This window comes from Balaenoptera acutorostrata, chromosome 10 (genome assembly GCF_949987535.1).
Source record: "Balaenoptera acutorostrata chromosome 10, mBalAcu1.1, whole genome shotgun sequence".
Taxonomy (NCBI): domain Eukaryota; kingdom Metazoa; phylum Chordata; class Mammalia; order Artiodactyla; family Balaenopteridae; genus Balaenoptera; species Balaenoptera acutorostrata.
In genome coordinates this window covers 55,251,519-55,275,311 of record NC_080073.1, presented here as the reverse complement: position 1 = coordinate 55,275,311, position 23,793 = coordinate 55,251,519, and the positions used below count along the sequence as shown (strand labels likewise).

Genomic DNA, 23,793 nt, shown 5'->3' with positions numbered 1-23,793 from the left:
ATGGTTTCCGGTTTGGGGCACCTGACAGAGAACTCCAGAACAGTGGTTTTCAACCCTGACTGCACACTGGCATCACCTGGGCAGCTTTCAAAATTATGTGCCTAGACTTCATGCCAAAGCAATTAAGTCAGAATCTCCTGAGCTGGGGCCCAGACACTGGTATTTTTAAAAAATAGTTCCCTGATAATTTTAATGTACAATCATTTTTAAAATAAGCTTTTTTATTTTGGAATAAGTTTAGTTTTACAGAAAAGTTACAAAGATAATACACAGGTTTTGTACACCCTACATCCAATTTTCCCTATTGTTAACCCTTTGCATTACCACGGCATATTTGTCAGAATTAAGAAACTGACATCGGTACATTATTATTAACCAAACTCCAGACTTTATTGGAATTTCACCAATTTTTCCATTGATATCCTCTTTTTGTTCCAGAATCCAATCCCTGGTACCATTTTGCATTTGGTTGTTTTTCTCATCAGTCTGCTCTGGTCTCTGACAGTATCTCAGACTTTCCTTGTTTTCCATGAGTAGTCCCAGCCAGGTATCCTGGAAAATGTCTCCAGGTCTGTGTTTTTCGATGTTTATTTCATGATGGGATCCATGTTATGTCTAAGTTTTGGAAAGCATACCACACAGGTGAAGTGCCCTTCTTGTTATATCATATCAGGGTGTAATCTCCATTTCTGAGAACACCTACTGTAGTTAATCATGGCTGAATGAAATGCAGATGGCCGGCCCCATCCAGCTTCAACACAGATGAAAGCAGATCAGGGCAGGAAATCAGGAGTGATGACAGGAGGCCAGCAGTGGAGCCCCATCCCTTCCAAACAAGCCAACGAACTGAGTGTCAACAGACAAAGGTTCCATTGCAGGCTCCTCCAGCAACTCAACTTTAGAGAAGCCACTGCTTTCTGGTGTTATTTTCTTCCTCTGTACCATGTAGAAGTTGGTATTTCCAGTCCTGAATATATGTGATTCTAAAGTTTTGGAGTGGGTTTTCATGAGCCAAATATTGTCCATAGCTCCATTTCATAAGAGGAATGTGCTTCAATGCTAAGCAAGGGGCCACCAAAATGTCAGAGTTTCTGCAAAGGGAGGTGGTGGGAAGGCCAGTCTGCTTCCCTGTTTGGCATTTGTGACACTTGTCTCCTAAAGATGTCAAGCACCTCGAAGGAAGAAAACAAATTGCAAAAAGTGAGAAAATTCAACTCCTTCACTCCTCTTTCTTCCTGAAACTCACTATTATTCCTTCTGTTACCATGGATTATGAAGTCAATGACATAATTTGTTTTTTACAAAATCTTTTCATGTTGACATTTTCCTCAAATCTTACCGGAAGCGAGGATGAATGGCTTGCAAAGCTGTATGTTCTAAGTCGCCAATAATTTGTACGGAGCCTGTGATTGCAAAACCACAAAAATTTCACAATAGTGGAAACCTTTCGTTAAGCATCATAAATGACAGGGTGGATTTGTTTTAACTCTGTGCGTAATCACGCTATTGCTTTAAGATCATAAACTGAGAGGTTCTCCATGGAGGTGAGACAGGTAGGCTGCAAATCGTTGTACACAATACTTTGCCACCTCTGTGTGTTAAGTCTGACCCAGAACATTCTCCTGGTATTGGATCAGGCTCTCATCTGGTGTAATTTGCCCTTGGGGATTGTATTGGCTATGAAACTAGCACCTATTAGTAGCTGTTGTAAAAAAGAAATTTTCTCTAAATCACAATTCAGTGGTGCGTTTCAAATGACTGAAACCAGGTTCCTAGGCACGGAGACAAGAAAGAATGTCAAACAGGATCTTTAATGCACATTTGTATTTAAACATCAGACCTAACAGAAAACCCTGAGGATTTATACAATGATTGGAGCCTTGTAGGAACCTAATTAATGCATCGCATTGTCGGGTGAATGGTTGACCAGGCACACGAGCTCTTCTGAGGGATGTGAGAGGATTCAGGTACCGCCTAGAAAGAATGGGTGCAGTTGTAGGGATTCAGTGGCCCATCTGAAGGGGCCGTGGAAAGGCAGCTTTGTCTGGCGCGCTGCCTTTTCAGACCCACTTGATAATATCAGTGTCAGTTTCAAGTGGAGCGCATGCCAGATTGCAGATAGCTTGGGCTGGCATTTCAAATAGGCTAATTGTGAAACTGGAGAAGAAAATGGTCACATTCTTGCTAAGGTGGCCATTCAAATGCAGTCTCTCCCCCAGAGTTCCATGGGTCTCACTCTGAGCCTTTCCCCTTGGCAGCTCCTCGATTGCCCTCTTTGCTGGGATGGCTTGGCCTTGTTAAAATGTGCCCTGTGTATTAAAATGAAATTGTCACTGCTGGGTGGGCCACATAACGTGGTTTGACACTAACCACTGGCAGCTACAGAAAACAGACTTTTATTGCATTTATTCTTTCAGAGACGAGAGTCTCTAAAGGCTGCTGCAGACATATACTTAGTTAAATCTGAATGAAGCCAGAGTGAACACTCTACGCTGCTGTCTGGTGTTCACAGAAATGGCCCCCACTGGGCTTGGTGGGGCTGTAAAGCGGTCTTAACAAAAGATGATTGTACTAGAATCCAAAAGGGAAGATACGAGGCTTTCAAACCAGGACAAAAATGTTTTAGGTGGGTGGACTGAGATGAAGCCACCAAGCACACGCACACTATCCCCCATCCAGTTTCAGTGTGCGTTTAGAATTCCGTGTCGTTTTAAAGACAAAGGGGAAGGATTTGATTTGTAGGACTCTGGCAAGCAAGCTTTAGATTCTTAACTGCCTTTTATCTAGATGAGTACCCAGAGAGCAGCTGAACAGGGAGGGGGCCCTGGGGCATAAGCTTTTCAATCCATAGCTCTCCTGGAATCAAAATTCCATAAAACAACATCTGTAGTAATTAAGGGTGTACATTTCCTCTCCCATTCATGTCTCTGCTAGGAGGGAAGGTTATCTTCCCTAAGAGACAATGGATAGTGGGTCCTGTGGGAAAAGAGAAAGAGCAGAATTTGAATTCTTTTGTTCCTAGAAATGGAAGTTTCCTAGTTAAAAAAAAATTAAGGGATTTCCCTGGTGGCGCAGTGGTTAAGAATCCACCTGCCAATGCAGGGGACACGGGTTCACGCCCTGGTCCAGGAAGATTCCCACAAGCCGCGGAGCAATGAAGCCCATGCGCCACAACTACTGAGCCTGTGCTCTAGAACCCACAAGCCACAACTACTGAGCCCACGTGCCACAACTACTGGAGCCCGTGTGCCACAACTACTGAAGCCCACGCGCCTAGAGTCCATGCTCCACAACAAGAGAAGCCACCACAATGAGAAGCCCGCACACCACAACGAAGACCCAATGCAGCCAGAAGTAAATAAATAAATTTATTTTTTTTTTAAATTAAAAAATAACAAGTTGGAAGATGTAAAAGATTCCTCTGGAAAGAAAATGTGAAGGAGTTAGCAAACTTATACTTAGCTGCTCCTCAATATTTGGAACGGGGAACGATTCATCTTATCTTTCTAATCCAAATATCCTCTGATTTGGGGGAATTTGTGATTAAGCAGTGAATAAAATGCTATTTTTGTTTTTATTTTTATTTATTAAAAATGGGTATTTTTAAGCTTAAAGAGTTTTAGTTTTGCATTTGGACACAAAAGTGAGTCACTCTTCAGATGTTCTTCAAAATAACACTATGTGGATCCAATGGGCATCTAATAAATGAACATCAACCTATTAATGTCAGATTAGTTTCCTGCGCTTTCTTGTCATATTAGGACCAGCTATGTAATTTGTGGGATCTAGTGAAAATTAAAAATACAAGACCCCTTGTTTAAAATGTATTAAGAATGTCAAGATGGTGACAGCAGAACTTTAAATCAAGTGCAAGGTTTTTCTAAGCACAGGGCTCTGGTACTGCATGTGTACCCCTGACATTGGTCCTGCTCTGCTTCACCATATTATCAATACAGAAAAAATGTGCATCTTTCCCATGCTTCCTAGGAATGTACATTGGAAAGCGTTTTGTTTTGTTTTTTTTAAATTTGAGTCATAAAATAATTACAGCTCCCCAGATGGAACGTGCTTTTGAAACCATCATCATATAGAGTTACCATATGATTCTGCAATCCCACTCCTGGGCATATATCTGGAGAAAACCGTAATTTGAAAAGATACATATATCCCAATGTTCATAGCAGTATTTACAGTAGCCAAGACATCGAAGCAACCTAAATGTCGATTGACAGATGAATGGATAAAGAAGATGTAGTATATACATACACAATGGAATATTACTCAACCATGAAAAGGAATGAAATAATGCCATTTGCAGCAACACAGATGGACCTAGAGATTATCATACTAACTGAAGTAAATCAGACAGAGAAAGACAAATATATGATATCACTTATATGTGGAATTAAAAAAAAAATGATACAAATGAACTTATTTCCAAAACAGAAAGACTCACAAACTTAGAAAGCAGACGTATGGTTACCAAAGGAGAAACATGGGGGTAGGGATAAATCAGGAGCTTGGAATTGGCATACACACACTATTATATATAAAATAGGTAACCAAGAAGGACCTAATGTATAGCACAGGGAACTCTACTCAATATTTTGTAATAACCTATAAGGGAAAAGAATCTGAGAAAAAAACAGATATATATGTATGTATAACTGAATCACTTTGCTGTACACCTGAAACTAACACATCGTATATCAACTATACTTCAATAAAAAAAAAAAAATTTCTTAACCTGATAACTCAGATGCTCTTGCCTGCACCCCTCAGCTTATCTCCAAGAGTTTCCCTGAGTGAACCTTCCACTGGGCCACAGTGCTCTGCTCACTCTACCCCATCTACAAGGACACAGCCTGCCCCCTCCCAGCCTGACCCCTACCCTAGTTATTTCTGCAAAGGCCTTTCTGGCCTCCTGTGCCCACTTCTCAGAGTTTTCCTGGCTTCTGCAGTTCCTCTCACATTTGAATTCCTCTCGGTGTAATAAATATATAACTTATTTGGCATTTGCTTATATATATATTTTTTTTCCTTTTCTTTTTTTCTCTGCACATAATATGAATGTGAAAACACACATAAAATTTAGATGTAGGAAAGTTTTACAAATTGTGTCAAAGGGCTCCATTCCAAGAAAGTTCATATTAATAACAGAACAGAAAATCCAAAATTATACACTTTGCCTTTTAGACAAAAAATTTCACACATTTCATACACATTCTTTTATATGTATGTGTGCCATTTCTTAAGTCTGTTTTTCCTCTAGTGTACGCTTTGTGGGAATTAATTTCTTTTGATCACAGTCGACCCTTTAATTTTTATCTTCCACACCCTGTTTTACAAAATAATAAAGTCCAGATATAGTTACTATTTAGAAAATATTGCTGATACTATTCTACCTAGGAGACAGCAACACTGCTAATGTTGGCAGTATGATGCAATGGCCCCGAATGTTATTCATTAGCTTGTATCTGAGGTGCCAAAATTTGGCACAAGAAACCCAGTCTAGGAATATTGATACCTAGTATGAAAAAAATAGAAGATTGTCTGAAATTGAAAATTAAGAAAGTTCAGGACCTGAGGTTTGTGTTTGTATGTTCTCCTCCCACATTTGGGACCCCAGATAACTCCCTTCTATCTCTCGCCCAGTGGGTTTTCAATAAAGTCGTCATGATGCTGATGACAACACCGCCGTGTGAATCTCTCCTGTAGGCCGCCGGTTGTTTAAACGCAATGCATCCCCTCCCCTTGTTTTGTGGAGACCCTTGAGGTACAGCTTAGTAGCTCCTGTGCAGGTTGGTGTCACCCAGGCCTCAGCTAAAAGCCCGCCTCTACCACTTAACTGCCAAGCTGGTTCATCTCGCTAAGCCTCGCTGCCCTCACTAGTGTGAAGGGCAATAACGAGACCTGCCTCTCAGGTTTGCTAACTCAAACATTCAACACACATTTACTGATCACTTTCAAGTGCCAAGCATTGCTGTGTGGATTAAGTAAGATAATGCGTCAGGATTATGTCTGGGCGATGACTCTGCACAGCGCCGTCCACGGTGGCAACATTCAGTAGAGTAAGTGATGCTCTTAGTAGTGATGAATTTGTGATGTTCTATCCACCTGGTCATGGTGGTCATGGCAACAGTTGACGGTTCTGGTAAAATTCTGAAATCAAGCTTTTCTGTGGTTTTCTGAATTTCCTTTTCTTTTTAATTTATTTTTCCTGGGTATGTACAACTTCATGAAAGCATATGATCCCCTGTTTACTTCTTTTCCCAGAATGGAGTCTACTGAAAAATGTGAAGTGGTAATTCAACATTTTAATGGAAAATATCTGAAAACACCACCAGGCATCCCAGGTAAGAAATACCATAAAGTAATCATTAAATAATATCTAGGCTCATCGCTGTTATCAGAATGAGTATATAGTAAAGCCCGTGGTTGGCCACTGGGAGGGTAATTTTTGCCTTTAAAAATATGTATTTTTTAATACTATGTAACAACGCATCTTTCTCAAAACTACCAAAAGCTTCTTGGTGATTGTTCTTTGGCCTGTCTTTTGAATCTCTGCTGCTAATTCCCTAAAGTGAATTAGAAGAAAAACATAGCAAAGAATAGGTTAAAATGCACTCGAAGTGAAGAAAGTTTGTGACTCCTATCATTAATATTGGTATCCTGATTTCTAATTTGTAACATATCTAAACTGTGATATATTATAAATAAAATGACAGTGGCATCCATAGATTGAGGCCAGTTGACAAACAGTTCTTACCAGTCCATGACAAGAAGAGTACAGAAAAGGAGGGTAAGCATTTAGAAACTTTTATAGCAATATGACATTATCATGAAATCTTAGTGCATAACTTCATATTTTACAAAAATATCAAATGCACATTGAATTTATTTTAAGCTGTCCATGCATCAGAGATAGTCTAGGAAGCACCAATTTAGGCCACCTCAGGGCATTTCACATTTCCGAAGGCAAAATTCTTAAGATTTGACATGCGTTATAAGATGATATAACTTTATGCTATTAAAAATTACGGTCAATGTAAAAGAATTGACTATATCACATCTATCAGGATGTGAGCTAGAAATACCTCAACATGATATTAATTTGGAAGTAATATATATGAAAAGTATTGAATACTAAGTGAGTAAATAAAAAAATATATCTTACTCATATGTCAATAAAACTGGAAGAAAAAATATATTTTACTCATGCATAAAAATATTAAAGGTTGAGTGAAGTCCTAAAAAAACATTATAACAAATAGGTAAGGAAGTATCTGAGTATACACGTTGGGTTATTTGTTGCTTTTCGATTTTCCGTGATTCTCAGGAGAAAAAATGTGAAATTCTTCAGTCTTACAATATTTTTCCTTTTGATGATTTTAAGCTGCCTATCTGTAGTGTTTGCTACATGAAGTATCTACTATTTAAAATGGCTAGAGAGTTCAGGGGTTGAGCATTTTGGTTCCTTAAAATATATTGAGGTTATATAGAAAAGGAAGTCTGAACAAAAAGAGAAATATTTTTGTGGCGGGATCAGGTTCCTTTTATGACTCACTCAGTTTTGGGAGGATGTTGGGAAAGGAGAAAGGCCCTTCAGACTGACACTTGGATGATCTGGAAAATCCCAAAGTAGGGCCCCTGGTTAATCACGAGCCGGCAGTGAAGTTGTACCTCATTTTGGTTAGTTTCCATGTGTGACATTCCCTTGAGAACCGGCTGCATTATGATCCAATTGGAGACATATGGTGTTGTTGAGAAAAGAGTTAGCAGTTTTCATCTCAGCATGTCAGCTGCCCTTGCATTTTAAGAGAAATACTTTTTTTTTTCTTTTAGCATAAAGGACATTTTAAGACACTCTGCTCAGACCCATCACTGAGTAAAGGAATTGCATTGTTAAAGGATTTTCCCCTTATTCATCTTATTTTAATCCAACAGATGGCTACCTATATAGAAGGCATTCAAACTAGATGTGAATTACATGGTTATAGAAAAAATTCAAGAATGAACAAAATAGGTGGAAATTATTGTTGATTGAAGTTTTAATACAGGTCTCAGTTTTTTATGATTCTTTCTTTTTGGAAAAAGACAGTGAAATCCTTCTTGACCTGATTGATTTGAAATTGTTTTAGGTTAACCCATAGAACATACAGCTGACTAATAGAATTTAATGCTAAAGACAAATAAAGTCACTACAAGTCCCCCAAAGACCTGAGCATCCTTCCTTGAATAAGAAGGCTGTGATATTAACCTATCTAATATCATAGCTACACCCAATGAAACATTGTGAATAGCAAGAATTTTGTTCTGGGTTTCTCTCTCACTTTTATCTCGTGGGACCATGAGAGGCAGAATAATTATGCTCAGTTAAAAAACTCTTAAGAGATACAACTTTATGCTTCTGAGATTAGCCTTCAACATAATAGAATTAAATATACAATATCGATCATCATCAGTACTTGAATTTGCTTATGTATGCTTACTTTGGAAGTCAAATAGAGTTTAATAAAGGCTTCAAATGCTAACAGAAGACATATAATTTTTTTAGTGAAGTATAGTGGATTTACAATGTTATATTAGTTCAGGTATACAGCAAAGTGATTCAGTTATAAATATTCTTTTACATATATATATATTCATACATATTTATATTCTTTTTCAGATTCTTTCTCCTTATAGGTTATTACAAAATATTGAGTATAGTTCCCTGTGTTATACAGTAGGTCCTTGTTGGTTATCTATTTTATATATAGATAAAAACATATAGATATAGCATATAGTGTGTATATGTTAATCTAACTCCTAATTTATCCCTCCCCCCTTCCCCTTTGGTAACCATAAGTTTGTTTTCTATGTCTGTGAGTCTGTTTCTGTTTTGTAAATAAGTTCATTTATATCATTTTTTTTAGATTCCGCATATAAGTGATATCATATTATATTTGTCTTTCTCTCTCTGGCTTACTTCACTTAGTATGATCATCTCTAGGTCCATCCATGTTGCTGCAAATGGCATTATTTCATCCTTTGTTATGGCTGAGTAGTATTCCATTGTATATATGTACCACATCTTCTTTATCCATTCATCTTTCAATGGACATTTAGGTTATATCCAGAGAAACCATAATTCGAAAAGACACATGCACCCCAACATTCATTGCAGCACTGTTTACAATAGCCAGGACATGGAAGCAACCTAAAGATACATAATTTTTGATATTTAAGTTTGATGTGGAATAAAATGACATAATGCAAGAGGCTGGTATTTTGGAAACCACTGCAGTAAAATGACTGCTGGGTTCATTTACTCCATCATGACAGGGATAATTAAATTTGCGTGCATGCTGTTTGCCTTTCTTGGTCCTCATTGCTTATTTCTTGTAGATGGTTGAAGTCTTGTTTTCAGAAACTCATATCTTAATCCTATTTTCTGTTCCATCTTGAGGCATGTGAGTAGGATGTCACAGTGAGCCCTGATATCTAGTGATTCCTTTGATATTTTCAAAAGAAGTGATGAATTCCTAACTTTTTAAATACTAATGTAGCTTTAGAGAGATGCTCCTTGCTTGTGGGTGCTAATTAAAATCATCTATAATTGATCTGACCACTTGCAATTAAAATAGAACTTTAAAAAAATTGTATAAACCTCAGTGTCTCACTTTATCAAGATTTGACATTTTGAATTCAGAAATTTGTGGGTTTTTAGAACAGCACATGGATGGTTTCAATGCAGTGCTTTAAGATTGTGTGAACGAGAGACCCACAAGGATCCAAAAATGACCTAAGCTCTTTCAGACCCTAAGACAGCTGTGTAAAAGAGTGAGCCTTGCTTCTAACCTCCCTCTAAGCAAGCAGAGAGAAATCGGTACCATATTCACATCCCTTCCGTCTCCATTAGAGATGACTTGGGGAAATGTGCCATTTTTGTTCTGTCACTCTTGACAGTGGTTCCTCTTAAAGTAAATGCAAAGTTCATTATTTTTCTGAGATGATGATCTAGTTTCCAAATCCCATCCTGTGTCATTTCTATAGAATAACAAGATAAAAATCTACATCAATCCAAAACTTTGACATTGATCAGGCTTTCTCTCTCTGAGTTCCTCCTATTTGTTTATAACATATTTAATTTTATTGAATACATCATGGATCGTTAATGCCTATTACAGCCTCCCAGAACTAGCTCTGTTCACTTTGAATTATAACATTGTCCCCAGATTTTGGCTACCTGGATCATTGAAGCTAGATATACATCAAAGAAAATCTAATTATTTGAATTCTGGTATGTGAGGTACAGGAAATTAACTAAGACCATGTGGCCGTGTTGCTACCAGCAGGTGGGAAGCAGTGGCCAAAGACATGTTAAATAGCGTCAGTCATGTCATTGCTCTGCAGAAAGGGATCATCTGGTATTTTCTCCCTCCCCTAGAGGGAAAAGAAAACACTATTCCATAAATGTCGCATGTCGTACATATTGATCTTGATGTTTTCTGGACAAAATGAAGCATCATTAGTTGCTTGCTTGCCTGACCCCAGACATTTCTTTGTTCCAAAACAAATTGCACAGCAACTTGTGCAGCCCCAAAGCGTTCCATTTTAAAACCTCTAGCAGAAAGGGTAAGTTCCTGGGCACTTCAGGGATCTGTAGGGCGTAAACTAGAAAAGCTCACATTCAAAGAGCCCGGGAGCACCGCGTGGAAAGGCTTCGGCATCTAAGAACATGTATTGACGAGCAGAACATTCAGACTGGTTTGAGGAAAAAGAAATCACGTTTTGCTCTTCAACTAGGCTTTTGCCTGTAAGCACACGTTCTTATCAGTGGAGCAGTCTTTTCAGAAGACAATGGAATAACCCACTTTTAGTATGATTTTATTACTCTTTGGATAATTACATCTAATCCCAGTTGAACTCCAAGAAGTAAGGTAGGGTTGAGAGAGACCTCACCCTATTTGGGGATCTTTTCAATTTTAGCAAATCTTCTGATCAACAGAAATTTGGACAAATACTTACGTGACAGAGGAATCATGTTTTCCTAATCAGTAAAATAAAACTGTGTGCCTTCTTGATTTTTTTTTTTTTTTTAATTCATTTTTGGCTGCGTTGGGTCTTTGTTGCTGCGCGTGGGCTTTCTCTAGTTGCAGTGAGCAGGGGCTACTCTTTATTGTGGTGCGCGGGCTTCTCATTGCAGTGGCTTCTCTTGTTGAGGAGCACAGGCTCTAGGTGCGTGGGCTTCAGTAGTTGTGGCTCGTGGGCTCTAGAGCACAGGCTCAGTAGTTGTGCCGCATGGGCTTAGTTGCTCCGCAGAATGTGGGATCTTCCCGGACCAGGGCTCAAACCCGTGTCCCCTGCTCTGGCAGGCAGATTCTTAACCACTGCGCCACCAGGGAAGTCCCTGATCCTTTGATATATAATTTTACGATTGTATGTTTATGTAAATAAAAAATGTGTAGGATTTTGGATGTGTATGTGTATTTAGGGGAGCATTCAAGGAAAAATATTTACAATCTGATCATTTTTTAAAGAAAATGGAAAAAATTAATGTTGTTTACATAAATTTAAAACTTCCCTCAGAGTAAAGTATCAACAATGTACTAAAATGAAATTTAGATTACAATTCTGAATATCTGAGCAACAGACACATTTTTATCAGGGAAAATGTTGCCAACTCTCACAAGCAGTGTTTCCTCAGTGGTACCAGTCTGATAAGTCACAAATGCAACTATAGTTGAGTAAAAGGCAGCAAAGAGAAAAATATTATTGTGTACAGTTTAGTAAAAATATATCTCTGATTCTACTCATGAGAAGCACTGCCTAACTCTTGAGTTTTTCCTCTTTGCGAAACTAAAGCATCATTTGCGTAATAAACTTCGCAAACACCTTGATCCCCAACTAGGTGTTGGCTTAGATTTCTCGTTAATAAGAGGATTTTTGCAATACTTAGGAGGTACTTTCTGTTGTGCTCTTCATCTTTAATGTTAGTGATGCTTTCTAGATTATTTCTATCTACCAAACACATAGTTGGTTGCTTCATGATGAAACCCTGCTGGAGTATTATTAGTGAATTTCACGGAGCAAACTGACCACTTCATAGCCAATAGAGTCTTAGAGGCTGTGAAGTCTGTGTTCTTGGCCAATCATTTCTCAGCCTTTCTGTGGAGCCACACCTGATACGGTGAAGGTAGTTTGCGAGTTGGTAACTAATTAGATAGGGAAGAAAGGAGACAGAGATGTTTACATTTTGAAATCTGGGTAGTGAGAGGCCAGATACAGAAGGTACAGGGGATCATGTTCAGGAGATTAAAAATGATTGGAATGGGTTTTGAGTCCTGTGCTATAACCCTCCTCTGCCTGTGATCACAGCAGAGGAAGAGGGGTGCATCCAGCAAATCTCTCCGCTTTTGTAATTCAGGGAAAATGTATAAAATCTAAAAATCTATAAAACCTCACTCAACCTGATATGGTTTTTCTGCAAAGTTTGGGGGAGTTATCACTCCCTAGTACAACTCTCAAATCAATGGGAAATGAGAGTCAGCAGATTCTAGGAGTTTCCCACAGTGGTAACAAGCTCAGTGAGGCACCTTTTATTGGCTTTTCTTTCTTCCCTGACTTTCTTTTCCTTTCCTGTTATGTTTCTGCTTCCTGGCATCAGCTCCCAATTAAACTATCTTGTTCCAGGCTCTGATTTGGGGGAACTCAAATTAAGGGGGGTGATCCAGCAATTGTGGTAGAGAATTATGTTTTGATTTAAAACTTCTGGCCATAGAGGAAGAAAGGAGATACAGCTAAAGTAGTGAAGTGAAGTTCATTGACCAAATATATTGTTTTCATTACTTTATTTAAAAAATTTATAGTAGCATTTATGAACCATGTATTAAGGATGATAAAGGTGAATATTAGTGATCCTAGACAGATGGTAGTCGGAGTTTAGATTTAGCAAAAGAGATGTGTAAGACAATGAGGATGAAGTGCCACCGTGACGTGGCTGACCTTAGAAAAACTGCAGACATGAAGAGGTGGGTCGTTGATGAAAATGCGGAGAGAATGAGGGCCCAGGAAATAGTCATAATGCCAGCAAAGTGAAAGTGAGGGGCGGGCATAGAAAATCATGACACAGAGAAAAATTTGTGAGATTTTGGTCTTGGATAAAGGTAGAGCGGTGGCCATTGATAATGGGTCCAGTGTGGGAACATCTGGAGTTGATAGAAGTGAAATAATCTTTAGTTGAACAACTGGGCCTTCTGATTAGTATGTTGCGAGGGTTTTCAACAAGGTTGTAGATTTCCTCACTAACCTTCACTCTTCCCTTGATCTTCCCTAAAGTTCTAATCTTCATAGGAGAAGGTTAGGGAGGGTGAAGAGTGCTAGAGTGATTTTTTGTTTATGTATTTGATTCTGAGTTTTCTAAACCAGGGTTTTGTTTAGTTGTTTTATTTGTTTTTATTATTGTTGTTGCTTCAAGTGCTGTTGTTTAGCTCAGTGTAGATTCTCAGTAAATGTTCTTTGAAGTTGATATACAATTCCATGAATTGAATAACCCTCATACTTATATTTGCTTTTAATGGAATTCCTGAGGGCGTATGGGGGATGCCCACCTTCTGTGTCATCAACAAACTTGGAGGAAAACATTGAGAGAAATCTTTAAACCTTTTCTTAATTTCTGACAAAAATTCTCTACAACACATTTGTGTATCTAAATATACCGAGAGAGAGAGAGAGCTATATATTCACAAGAAAAAGAAACTTAATTTGATTGAGAAAGATTCTAGTTGCTTTTTAAAAAGTCTCATTTTTCCAGGACTGCTTTCCAAGGTGTTATGCTGGTAATCAAATTGTTATTTCTTTAAAGAACTCATTCTTGAATGGGACAATGATGAATTCTGCTTTCCAACACAGAAAATAATATGGCCTAATTTATATTGAAATAATGTCTAGATCTTAACTTCTTGCCACTGGATCTAGTTAGGCACTATTACTATGCTGTACTTTTTTTTTTTCTTTTTTCACATAAAAATGTGACTATCTTGAGAATAAACAGAAAAGAGAATTTCTTTGTCTACACTTTTATTCCTTTTGGCATAAAGTCACTTCTCTCTGCCTATAGGAAGTACTGCACTGACTTATTATTCCTATTATAATATAATGATATATAATACAATATGTAGTATTTAATCAATATGATATGGACAATATGTTTTGCTGGCCATATATTTTCTATAATTATATATAAGCACCAATGGATAGTAGCAGAATTTATCTAGAGTCTGCACTTGACTCCAGAATCTGATTTTTTTTAAGCAATCAAAATTTCATGGAACTGAGAAGAGGGATGAAGAGGTTTTCTATACATCTCCAGAATCACGAATCATCCTCATCTATTTTTATGTAAAATAATAACTCCATTCAGGTCTTCAAAAATTTCTGCATTGAAGATTTCACAGTAAAGACTTACAAGGGAATTCCCTGGCGGTCCAGTGGTTAGGACTTTGCACTTCCACTGCAGGGCACCCAGGTTCCATCCCTGGTTGGGGAACTAGAATACCACATGCCACACAGCGCAGCCAAAAAAAAAAAAAAAACTTACAAAATAAATTACAAAGCCTTAATTTTATTCCTAAGATGATGTTGGGCTTTGCCTTCTGTCAGCATTGCTAATGGGTAGTTAAACCATGAGTGTCTGTCCAAATGAGTCCTGTTAGCAAGCAAAGAGGTTTGAGTAGCTTAAGACCAATTAAGACACAAGCCATAGAAACCAAGCTCTGAATAATTAAGTGCTTAGTGCATTTCCACATCTAGGGTTTCATTTAATAGGATTGATTTAAAAATACATTCTAACCAATTTTTGGATAAATGGATAGTAGCCTGAATTAAATTCTCGCCACTCTCTCCTCGTAACTATCAAGAAGCCTGCCATGTACACAGCTCACTATTTATGATCTAATTTTTTAGAATGAAAAGTCCGCAAAATTTAAGAAAATATTTTAAGAGGAATATAAATGAAAACGCTCATTAAGAGAGCTCTGAATCAGCCATCATTTATCTTATAACTGTTTCCTCTGATTTCTTACCTCTTTAAGCCTATGAATGATGAATCAATTAGTTTATTTATTATTTTAGTCATTTTTCATTACAGAAGAAGAAATCTTTCAAAGGATATTGGCATGTTTTTGATCTATTTTTAGAATTCATATATTTCAAAGACATATTTATCCAATTAGACTGTACATTTTTCTAAGAAAAAACTTTAATGTTTATCTTTCCCTTTTCCTCAAACAACTCATAAACTATTTGAATGTAAAGACTGCACCTTGGTGTTCATGTTTCAAGCATCTAACCCAATGCCTGTCACAGAAGAGTACCAATAATTATTTGTTAAATGAGTCAATATCTACTTGTGATAGGCAGAATCATGCCCCTCCTCCCCCAAAGTACTCTAAGTCCTAATCCCCATTTCCTGTGAATATGGCAAAGGAATTAAGGTTGCAGATGGAATTAAGGTTGCTAATAAACTGACCTGAAAGTAGGGAGATTATTCGGGATTATTTGAGTGGGCCCAATGTAATCACAGGGGTCCTTAAAAGCGGAGGAGGGGACAGGACAGGAGCTCAGAGGGATGCAGTAGAAAGACTTGAGCCACCATTGCTGGCCTTAAAGATGAAGCAATGTGGGCAGCTAGCCTCTGGAATATGAAAAAAGCAAGAAATTGGATTCTCCCCTAAAACCTCCAGGAAGGAACTCAGCCCTGTTGACACCATGATTTTATCCCAGTGGAATGTGTGTCAAACTTCTGACCTACAGTAGTATAAAGTAGTGAATTTGTATTATTATATACCCCCTTGTTTTTTGTTAATTTGTTATTGCAGTAACATAAAACTAATAGACTAGTATAGAACTCATTTCAACTGAATATCATCCAAACTATTTCTAAATTACATTATAAACAGCCTCTGGAGAAATTTCTTAGTTTCTCGTATTTTTAACTTTCTTTGTATTATTTGGTGGCTTGTATGTTAAACAGGAAAAACTATCTTGTTAATTATTGACTTTATAGTTTCTTTATACCTCTCATAAAGATATATTAGAATGGAAGACAGTTAAACATCCGAAAAGAGAGTCTTTGGAGATGGGTGATAAGGTATCAGAGAACATTTTCATTTTTTATTGAAGTATAGTTGATTTACAATGTTGTGTTAATTTCTGTTGTACAGGAAAGTAACTGAATTATACACATATATACATTCTTTTTTATATTCTTTTCTATTATGGCTTATCCCAGGAGATTGGATATAGTTCCCTGTGCTATATAGTAGGACCTTTTTGTTTATCCATCCTATGTATAATAATTTGTATCTGCTAACCCCAAACTCCCACTCCATCCCTCCCCTAACCCCCTCCCCCTTGGCAGCCACAGGTCTGTCCTCTATATCCACGAGTCTGTTTCCGTTTTGTAGATAGGTTCATTTGTGTCATATTTTAGATTCCACATATAAGTGATATCATATGGTATTTGTCTTTCTCTTTCTGACTTACTTCACTTAGTATGATAATCTCTAGTTGCATCCGTGTTGCTGCAAATGGCATTATTTCGTTCTTTTTCATGGCTGAGTAGTATTCCATTGTATATATGTACCACATCTTCTTTGTCCATTCATCTGTCAATGGACATTAAGGTTGTTTCCATGTCTTGGCCATTGTGAATGGTGCTGCTGTGAACATAGGGGTGCAGGTATAGAGAACATTATTTTTGACCTAAAGAAATCAAATATCATTTCAAACCATCTGTTTCCGTAAAATGTGGCAGGAAAAGTATACCACTGTAATCTAAAGTCATGTAAATGTGTACCTCTTAACTCTCAACCCTAATATTTGCTTTCAGTAATTGCTGTTATTAAAAAAAAATCATTAGGGTTTAGAAGAGCTCAAAGAGGTTATAAAACTGATATCAGCCTTGAGTTTTAGGTGATTATATCTAAAGCATATATGATGCCCCATTCTGGCTCACTGTCCCATGAAATGAAGAGTGCCCTAGAGCTCTGAATAGGTGAGTCCCATAGGAAAGCTTAGTTTTGAGACATAAGTAGAAGTTCAGGGAGATAATTATCAATATTTATTAAGTGTTAACACGATATACAGCTGGCCCTTGAGCAACCCCCAGGGTTGGGGCACTAACCCTTCTCGCAGTTGAAAATCCTTGTATAACTTATAGTTTGTTCTCTGCATATGTAGTTCCTCCATATCTGCAGTCCTACATCCATGGATTCAATCAACCTCAGATTGTGTAGTACTACAGTATTTCAATTTACTATTGAAAAAATTCCAAGTATAAGTGGACCTGCCCAGTTCAAACCTGTGTTGTTCAAGGATCAACTGTATATTCTTATTATTCAAGTGCTTAAATTTGTATTGATTTAAGTGCTTCTTATTATTCACAGGATTAAAATACTTTCAGGGAATTTACAAAAATATATTTCTCAGCCAAAGATGTATTACAGTTCTGTAGCAAGATTAGGGGGCTGTATATAGGGTCATTTTCTCTTGAACTGAGAGTGGGACTTACTTTGGACCGGAAGTTGATCAAATAGTGTACTGTCACTGAAATGTCCTAAAGTAAAAGACTCAACAATTTAAGTTGATTTCTAGCTGTTTGGCATTAGAGCAGATGTTAGCCCTCCCAGGGTGCTTGCCTGACTTCCATCAGCCAGCACCTACATCTCTCTTTCTATGTGGGCTGCCCTCAGGCTGGGGGAGCCTGGTTTGCTGATGCACAATGAGAGTTAGAAGTATCTAGGAAGTCCCTAGATACTTGGGGGGCAGCCCTTAAGCAATGATTGACAGGAGTTGGGCTCTCTGCATCCCAGTTCTTTTGCTCCTGATGAGAACACCCTGATGTACCCTATACTATCTCCACAGTTTCCCTGACTTACCTGGACATAGACATACTAGACACACTCTAAGTAAGGTAGCAATTGTTGATAGTTATCAGGCTTCTCTGCAAAAAGCAAAGACAGTTTGACTATTGATAAGACCTTTGTAGTGGTGGATAGAATTGCAATCCTGTGTAATGTGAGTGAGTAGGTTACTGGTGGGTAGCACGATTTAGCTGATCCCACTGTGTCTTGATAAAGGTACATCCAAAAGAATCAAAATTGTACCAATATAAAAGATAATGGGGTTTTAATACAAGCATTCTTAACAAAGCACAAAAGCATAGAAATCAAATATTGAAACTATTTTTTATGAGCAATCACTTTAAGATGGTGTGGTGTATTTAAACCAAATGGTGGTCCAGAGACCTGTGGGGTCCCTGAGATTCTTTGCCTTTCTGGTGGTCTGCAAGGTCAACATATTTTCATAATACTGGCATATTGTTTGCCTTTTTCACTCTGATTCTCTCATGAGCATAGAGTTGAGTTTCCCAGAGGCTACGTGATGTATGATATGGCAACAGATTGAATGCAGAAGCAGATATTAGAATCCAGCTGTCTTCTATTAAGCCCAAAATTACAGAGATTTGCACAAATATAAAACAAAGCCACTCTTGTGTTTATTTATTTTGTTTTTGAATTTTTTTAATAAAAATATATCACTTGTGGTATCATGTGATTTTTAAAAATTTTTTATTGGAGTATAGTTGATGTACGGTGTTGTATCAGTTTCAGGTATACAGCAAAGTGAATCAGTTATACATATACATATATCCACTCTTTTTTTAGATTCTTTTCCCATATAGGCCATTACAGAGTATTGAGTAGAGTTCCCTGTGCTATACAGTAGGTCTTTATTAGTTATCTACTTTATATAGTAGTGTGTATATGTCAGTCCCAATCTCCCAATTTATCCCTGCCACCCCTTACCCCCTGTTAACCATAAGTTTGTTTTCTACGTCTGTATTTTAAAATAAATTAATAAGGAAACATCTAAAGTTCTGGGTTTTTTAATGGTAAATATAAATAGATTTAGCCTATGTAAGCAAAAGCTCTTTGGAGTCTTTAATAATTGTTAAGGGTGTAAAGAGGTCCTGAAGCAAACATATAAACAATCAACAAACAAAACTTAACAACTTTGAATGTCCCTGATATAGAGTGAAACTCAAGATTCAAGTCCTTTCATCTTCTCAGAATTAGAAAAGACTAAGGAAGATAGCCATGATAAAGATGAAGTTTAAAATATCCTCTCATCTTTCTGATCTTACGTGGAAAAACTGGATGTGTTCTGGAATGCTATTTTAAGTGGAATGATTAAGAAATACACTTCTATTAAATGAGTTACACTATTACTTTTTGGAAGCAAGCATACAGATTCCTTAATTTATAGTGAGTCTTTTGTTTTTCAAATGCAGAGGCAATGGTTATGCTTCTAAACATATGCTTCATCATTTTATTAGCAAATAGTATATTGTTTGACCGAGTACGTGAATGTTTTGTTGGAACAATGTGCATACACAGCATGTGTGGTGTGCACGGTTGTGGGAATGGAATGGTGTGATTTGTGAGTGGCACATGAGTCTGTCAGAACTTAGGGAGAGTTTAAGGATAATATTTAAGAGCCAGAAGGCTAACCACAGATATGACATAGGAGTTCTGTTATCATCATAAGAACTGCTAATTTCACATAGTGCTTGTCTTCCAGCTGGACTGTACTTAGGAGTTCTACCCACCATGTGGGATGCGTCTTACAGACTTCCAGGTTTGCTAGTTGAGGTAAATAATAACAGTAGTATAATAATAATAAACAATAACACATAACTAATTGAACACTGTATACTTTTAGTTTTCACATACTTTTTTTCTTAATTTTCAGAAATGGTAGTCTCCTGTTCCAGAGTCCCAAAATCATGATTCTTTTAAGCTTATTGCCTCTTAACCTAATATGAAAGATCTCTAAGGAAAGTAGTTACCTAGTCATCTTTAGTAACTGGTTATCATTTTAACCCAATGAATTCATGTAAGAGATAAAAGAATGTTAAGATACAATTTCTCCTGTAATTTATTTTGAAAAGACACAACTTAATATTTGCTTACATCCTTTGACAGCCCCATCAGTTTTCTCATCCCAAGGACAAGTGTTTTTCCTTTTTGCTGCATGTATGATGGTAAAGAAAAGTGCAACACCCACTCCCTTGAGAGCCTCCTGGCTGGGATGATCTTTTTCCTTTGTGAATTTAATTGACGGGAGAACATATTCTATAGAGAAAACCATCTTCTCCCTTGGAGACTAATGGATCTTGGTTTGACTTTTGGTTCTGTCTCTTGTTACTTTTGAATATGGGCAAGTTATTTAGTCTCTTGCCAGTTTCGTCAAGGAACCTAATGTTTCCATTAGGTGTTTATAATGCCTTCTTTACCGAAATGTTGCTAGAATTAACTGAGAGATTTTGTGCAGCTCCACAAAAGTTCTGGCAGGAAATGGTAGATATTCCCGTTATAGGTAACATCTGTTTGCATCATAAGAATCACTTCATCAACATCCACTCTCTAGGCTGGAAATATAATTTCACTTTTGAAATCTATGAACTATAATCATTGATGGACATTATCTAGTACATGAACTGTATAAGGTATACCTCTCTTAGAGCTAGGTTAAAACCACCCTTCAATTTCCAAACTTTTTCACACATGTCTCATTCTAGAATACTGTCCAATTAATTAAGTGTCTCAGCGGGACCTCAACAGTTCTCTAGGAGGGTTAGAAAGAGTAGCGCACCAGATATATATTTACCTGAAATTTGCTGTGGTGACCCCCAATTCATAAATACTGATCACACTTCTGATAGAACCAAGACAGTCATGTTAATGCAGAGGGTCATTATTTTAGGTAAAACAACTGTAAAAACACAAATGACCTCAAACCTCTTGTAATGATTTCTCGGCATATCTTTGCACCTCCAGTTCACAGGTCCTAGGATCCCCCTCTACCCTAATTTCCCAAAGAAATCCTGCTCAAAAGTAAATATAACATTTTTCATGTAGATTTTCCTGATTTCCAACTTCTCTGCTCTTAAATTTCACTGCATCCCATTGAATTGTTTTCTCCTATATTGGGTATCCATTTGTGATATAAAGCCTCGTGTGACAATTGCTGTCTACTTACCTTATCCCACTGGATGGCAGAATTATGCCTTTTTTAATCCTTATATCTCCTCCAATGTCTAACATTTAAACATAGGAGATGCTTAATATAGATACACTGAATTGAATTTTAAAACATTGAGCCCATTATTCCAGTGTGATTTCTTAATACTGTCTTAATACATTTGATCAGTAAATACTTATAAAGTGAATATAGAAGCTATCAACTATGACAATTCCATATAGAAATATTTTGCATAATATGTTCCTTTTTGTAAATTTTAAAACACTTAAATCTCAAAAGCTTTCATTGGATGGAAGTCAGTGTTCAAAAATACAAATATCCTTTTCTTTCTCATAAAGGTTAAATTATCTCTCCATTCTATACCCTACTTTCCATTGCTCCTGTCTCCCGATTAAAAACACAAAAAAGTAATGGGCTATGAAATATAAAAGAAGCAAAAAGAATATAAAATAAATGTGTTAGAACACCAAACATCCAGTTGGTTTTTACAATTAATTCTACAACTAACAACTGACCTACTGTTTTTTACTTACAATCCTTTGAGAACACAGCTGTAGCCTTTTCAAAGGTTTCTCTCTTCCTAAAGTTCCTGCAGGTTCTGTCCTTGTCGTGCATAGGGGCCACAGTGCCCCATGCCATCATCAGAATGGACTCATTAACCTTTCCATTGATTTGAACTGTCGTTTGAATAAATATTTATACCCTTTTCCTCTGATGGCTTAATGAAGTCCTTTATTAATAGCACGAAGAGCTTCTCCCTTTGACCTTTGTCACCTGTTCGTTCAGAAAATTTTTATCAAACTGTTTTGTTTACATTGTTAATCCCTTGCTGCCTTAGGTTTGGCACAGAAACATATTCATTCTGGATTTAGTGGAATTATTTTACACTCTTTTGGCTTCTGCAAAGAAAGTAATTTCTGTCTTTGGGTTTCCTGTTTTAACTTTAGGATATAAACATTTCCAATTTCTGAATATTTGTCTTTCTGTTTCTTGTCTGCCTGTGGAGTATTTCTCTTGATATTCTTTGTAGGTGATTACTTCAGTTTCACTTTTTGATACCAACATCTCCTAAAAGATACAGTTAGAGGAGGTGTTAGCTAACACTATGGAGGTAATCAAACCAATATATGCATGTATCAAACAGACACTTTGAACACCTAAGCTAAATTTACATGTTACATGTCAATTAAATCTCAATAAAGCTGGAGGAAGAAAAGATAGAACCAAGAAATGCCTCTGTTTCCTTTTCCCCACGTTCTGTCAATGAACACTTCTTTTATGAGGAGAATAAAGGGGGGGTTACTATATGCCAAACATTGTGCTTAGTGCATTATGGATGATTCTATTTTATTCTCAAAGTGCCCTTCAGAAAAAGGCACTGTTCCATTTTGCAGATGAGGAGGCTGAGACTTACAGAATTTATGTAAATTGCTCAGACTCACACATAGTAAGTGGGCTGATTGATCCCAGGATTAATTTCTGCCACTTACTGGATATGTGACTCGGACAAGTTACTTAACCTCTTTGTGCCTCAATTTTCTCATCGGCAAAATGGAGATAATCATAGTTCCTTTCTGTACTATCATCGTGAGGTGGCTGTGGATTAAATAAGTTAACACCTATATATTGAACTCTTGGAATGTTCCCGGTAAATACTAAGTGCTTTTTAGGTGTAAGTAGCACTTAGTTATACTGTCATAATGTTTTTTCTTGGATGGAAAGAGGAAGTACTATAGGAGAGGAAATCCTATAACTCTTCCTCTATGTATGTTTTCCCTCCATTCTCAAACTTGGAGGACCATGTTTCTTCTTTATTTGCTAAATAAGATGAGTATTAATATTCTGTATTGGGTTAAGTGTTTCATTCCTTTAGTACATTTGAAGCCTTCCTGTTTGAAATTCAGTTGCTCACTTCAATATTTATTCTAGCTTTTAGAGGAGTAGAAATATTTGGCCATCACTTTCAGCAAACCATGTACTTCATTTTTATACTAGTGTTTAATAAGTGGTTCTCTTGTTATAAAGGAGAGGTAACCTATTTATAGAAACTTCCTTGGGAGAAACCATCTTTCTTCAAAAACTAAGCTGTAGAATGATTTTTTTCTTTTATTTTTGCTGTTTTGGGTTGTATATAAAGTTTGAGAGCTGGGTCCAGGAGAAAAGGCAGATTGCTAAAAAGCCTCAATTAGAGGAATTACAGACTTGTTTTTTTCTCCTTCTCTATGGTATCCTCTCATTGGATGGACCAAAGAAGCCATGGAAACTGAATGAGACCTGATAATGCTTTTTATTCCCTGTATTCCAAAGATACTGGAGAAAGTACCTTGCTTTCAGTACTGTTTCCAGGCTGAAAAGTACCACTTAGAAAAGCAATTACTACAGGTACCTAATTCAAAGAACTGTCTAGAATTCCTTTTGTGGGTACAAAAGGGCTATGAATCTCAAAGTCATAAAGAATATCTACTGGATTGAAAAAATTTCTAGCAATCCTAGATTAAGGCCAAAAAATCAAAATCTCAATGACATGTTAGAAAATCTGTATAGTTTAATGACTGGAGGCACAAAAAGATGGTACTTTGAAGCCTGGTTTATCTGATGGTAATTTAATGTCCTTTACACTAGTAGACAGTTAATATTTTTTCTTTATTTATTAAGCAAATATTTTTAATTTGAGTGTAAAGTAGACCTAGGAATACGTTT

At 37.0% G+C, this 23,793-nt stretch overlaps 1 protein-coding gene across 11 annotated transcripts in view; it reads left to right on the top strand.

Moving 5' to 3' along the window:
• RBMS3 (RNA binding motif single stranded interacting protein 3) overlaps nucleotides 1–23,793 on the top strand; it is a 727,705-nt gene that overhangs the window by 494,291 nt on the left and 209,621 nt on the right. For all 11 annotated transcript variants that reach the window (XM_057554702.1, XM_057554701.1, XM_057554705.1 and 8 more), the window contains exon 6: nucleotides 6,277–6,356. In XM_057554702.1, coding sequence (XP_057410685.1) covers nucleotides 6,277–6,356 — 80 coding nt within the window. The remainder of the gene's footprint in view (nucleotides 1–6,276; nucleotides 6,357–23,793) is intronic.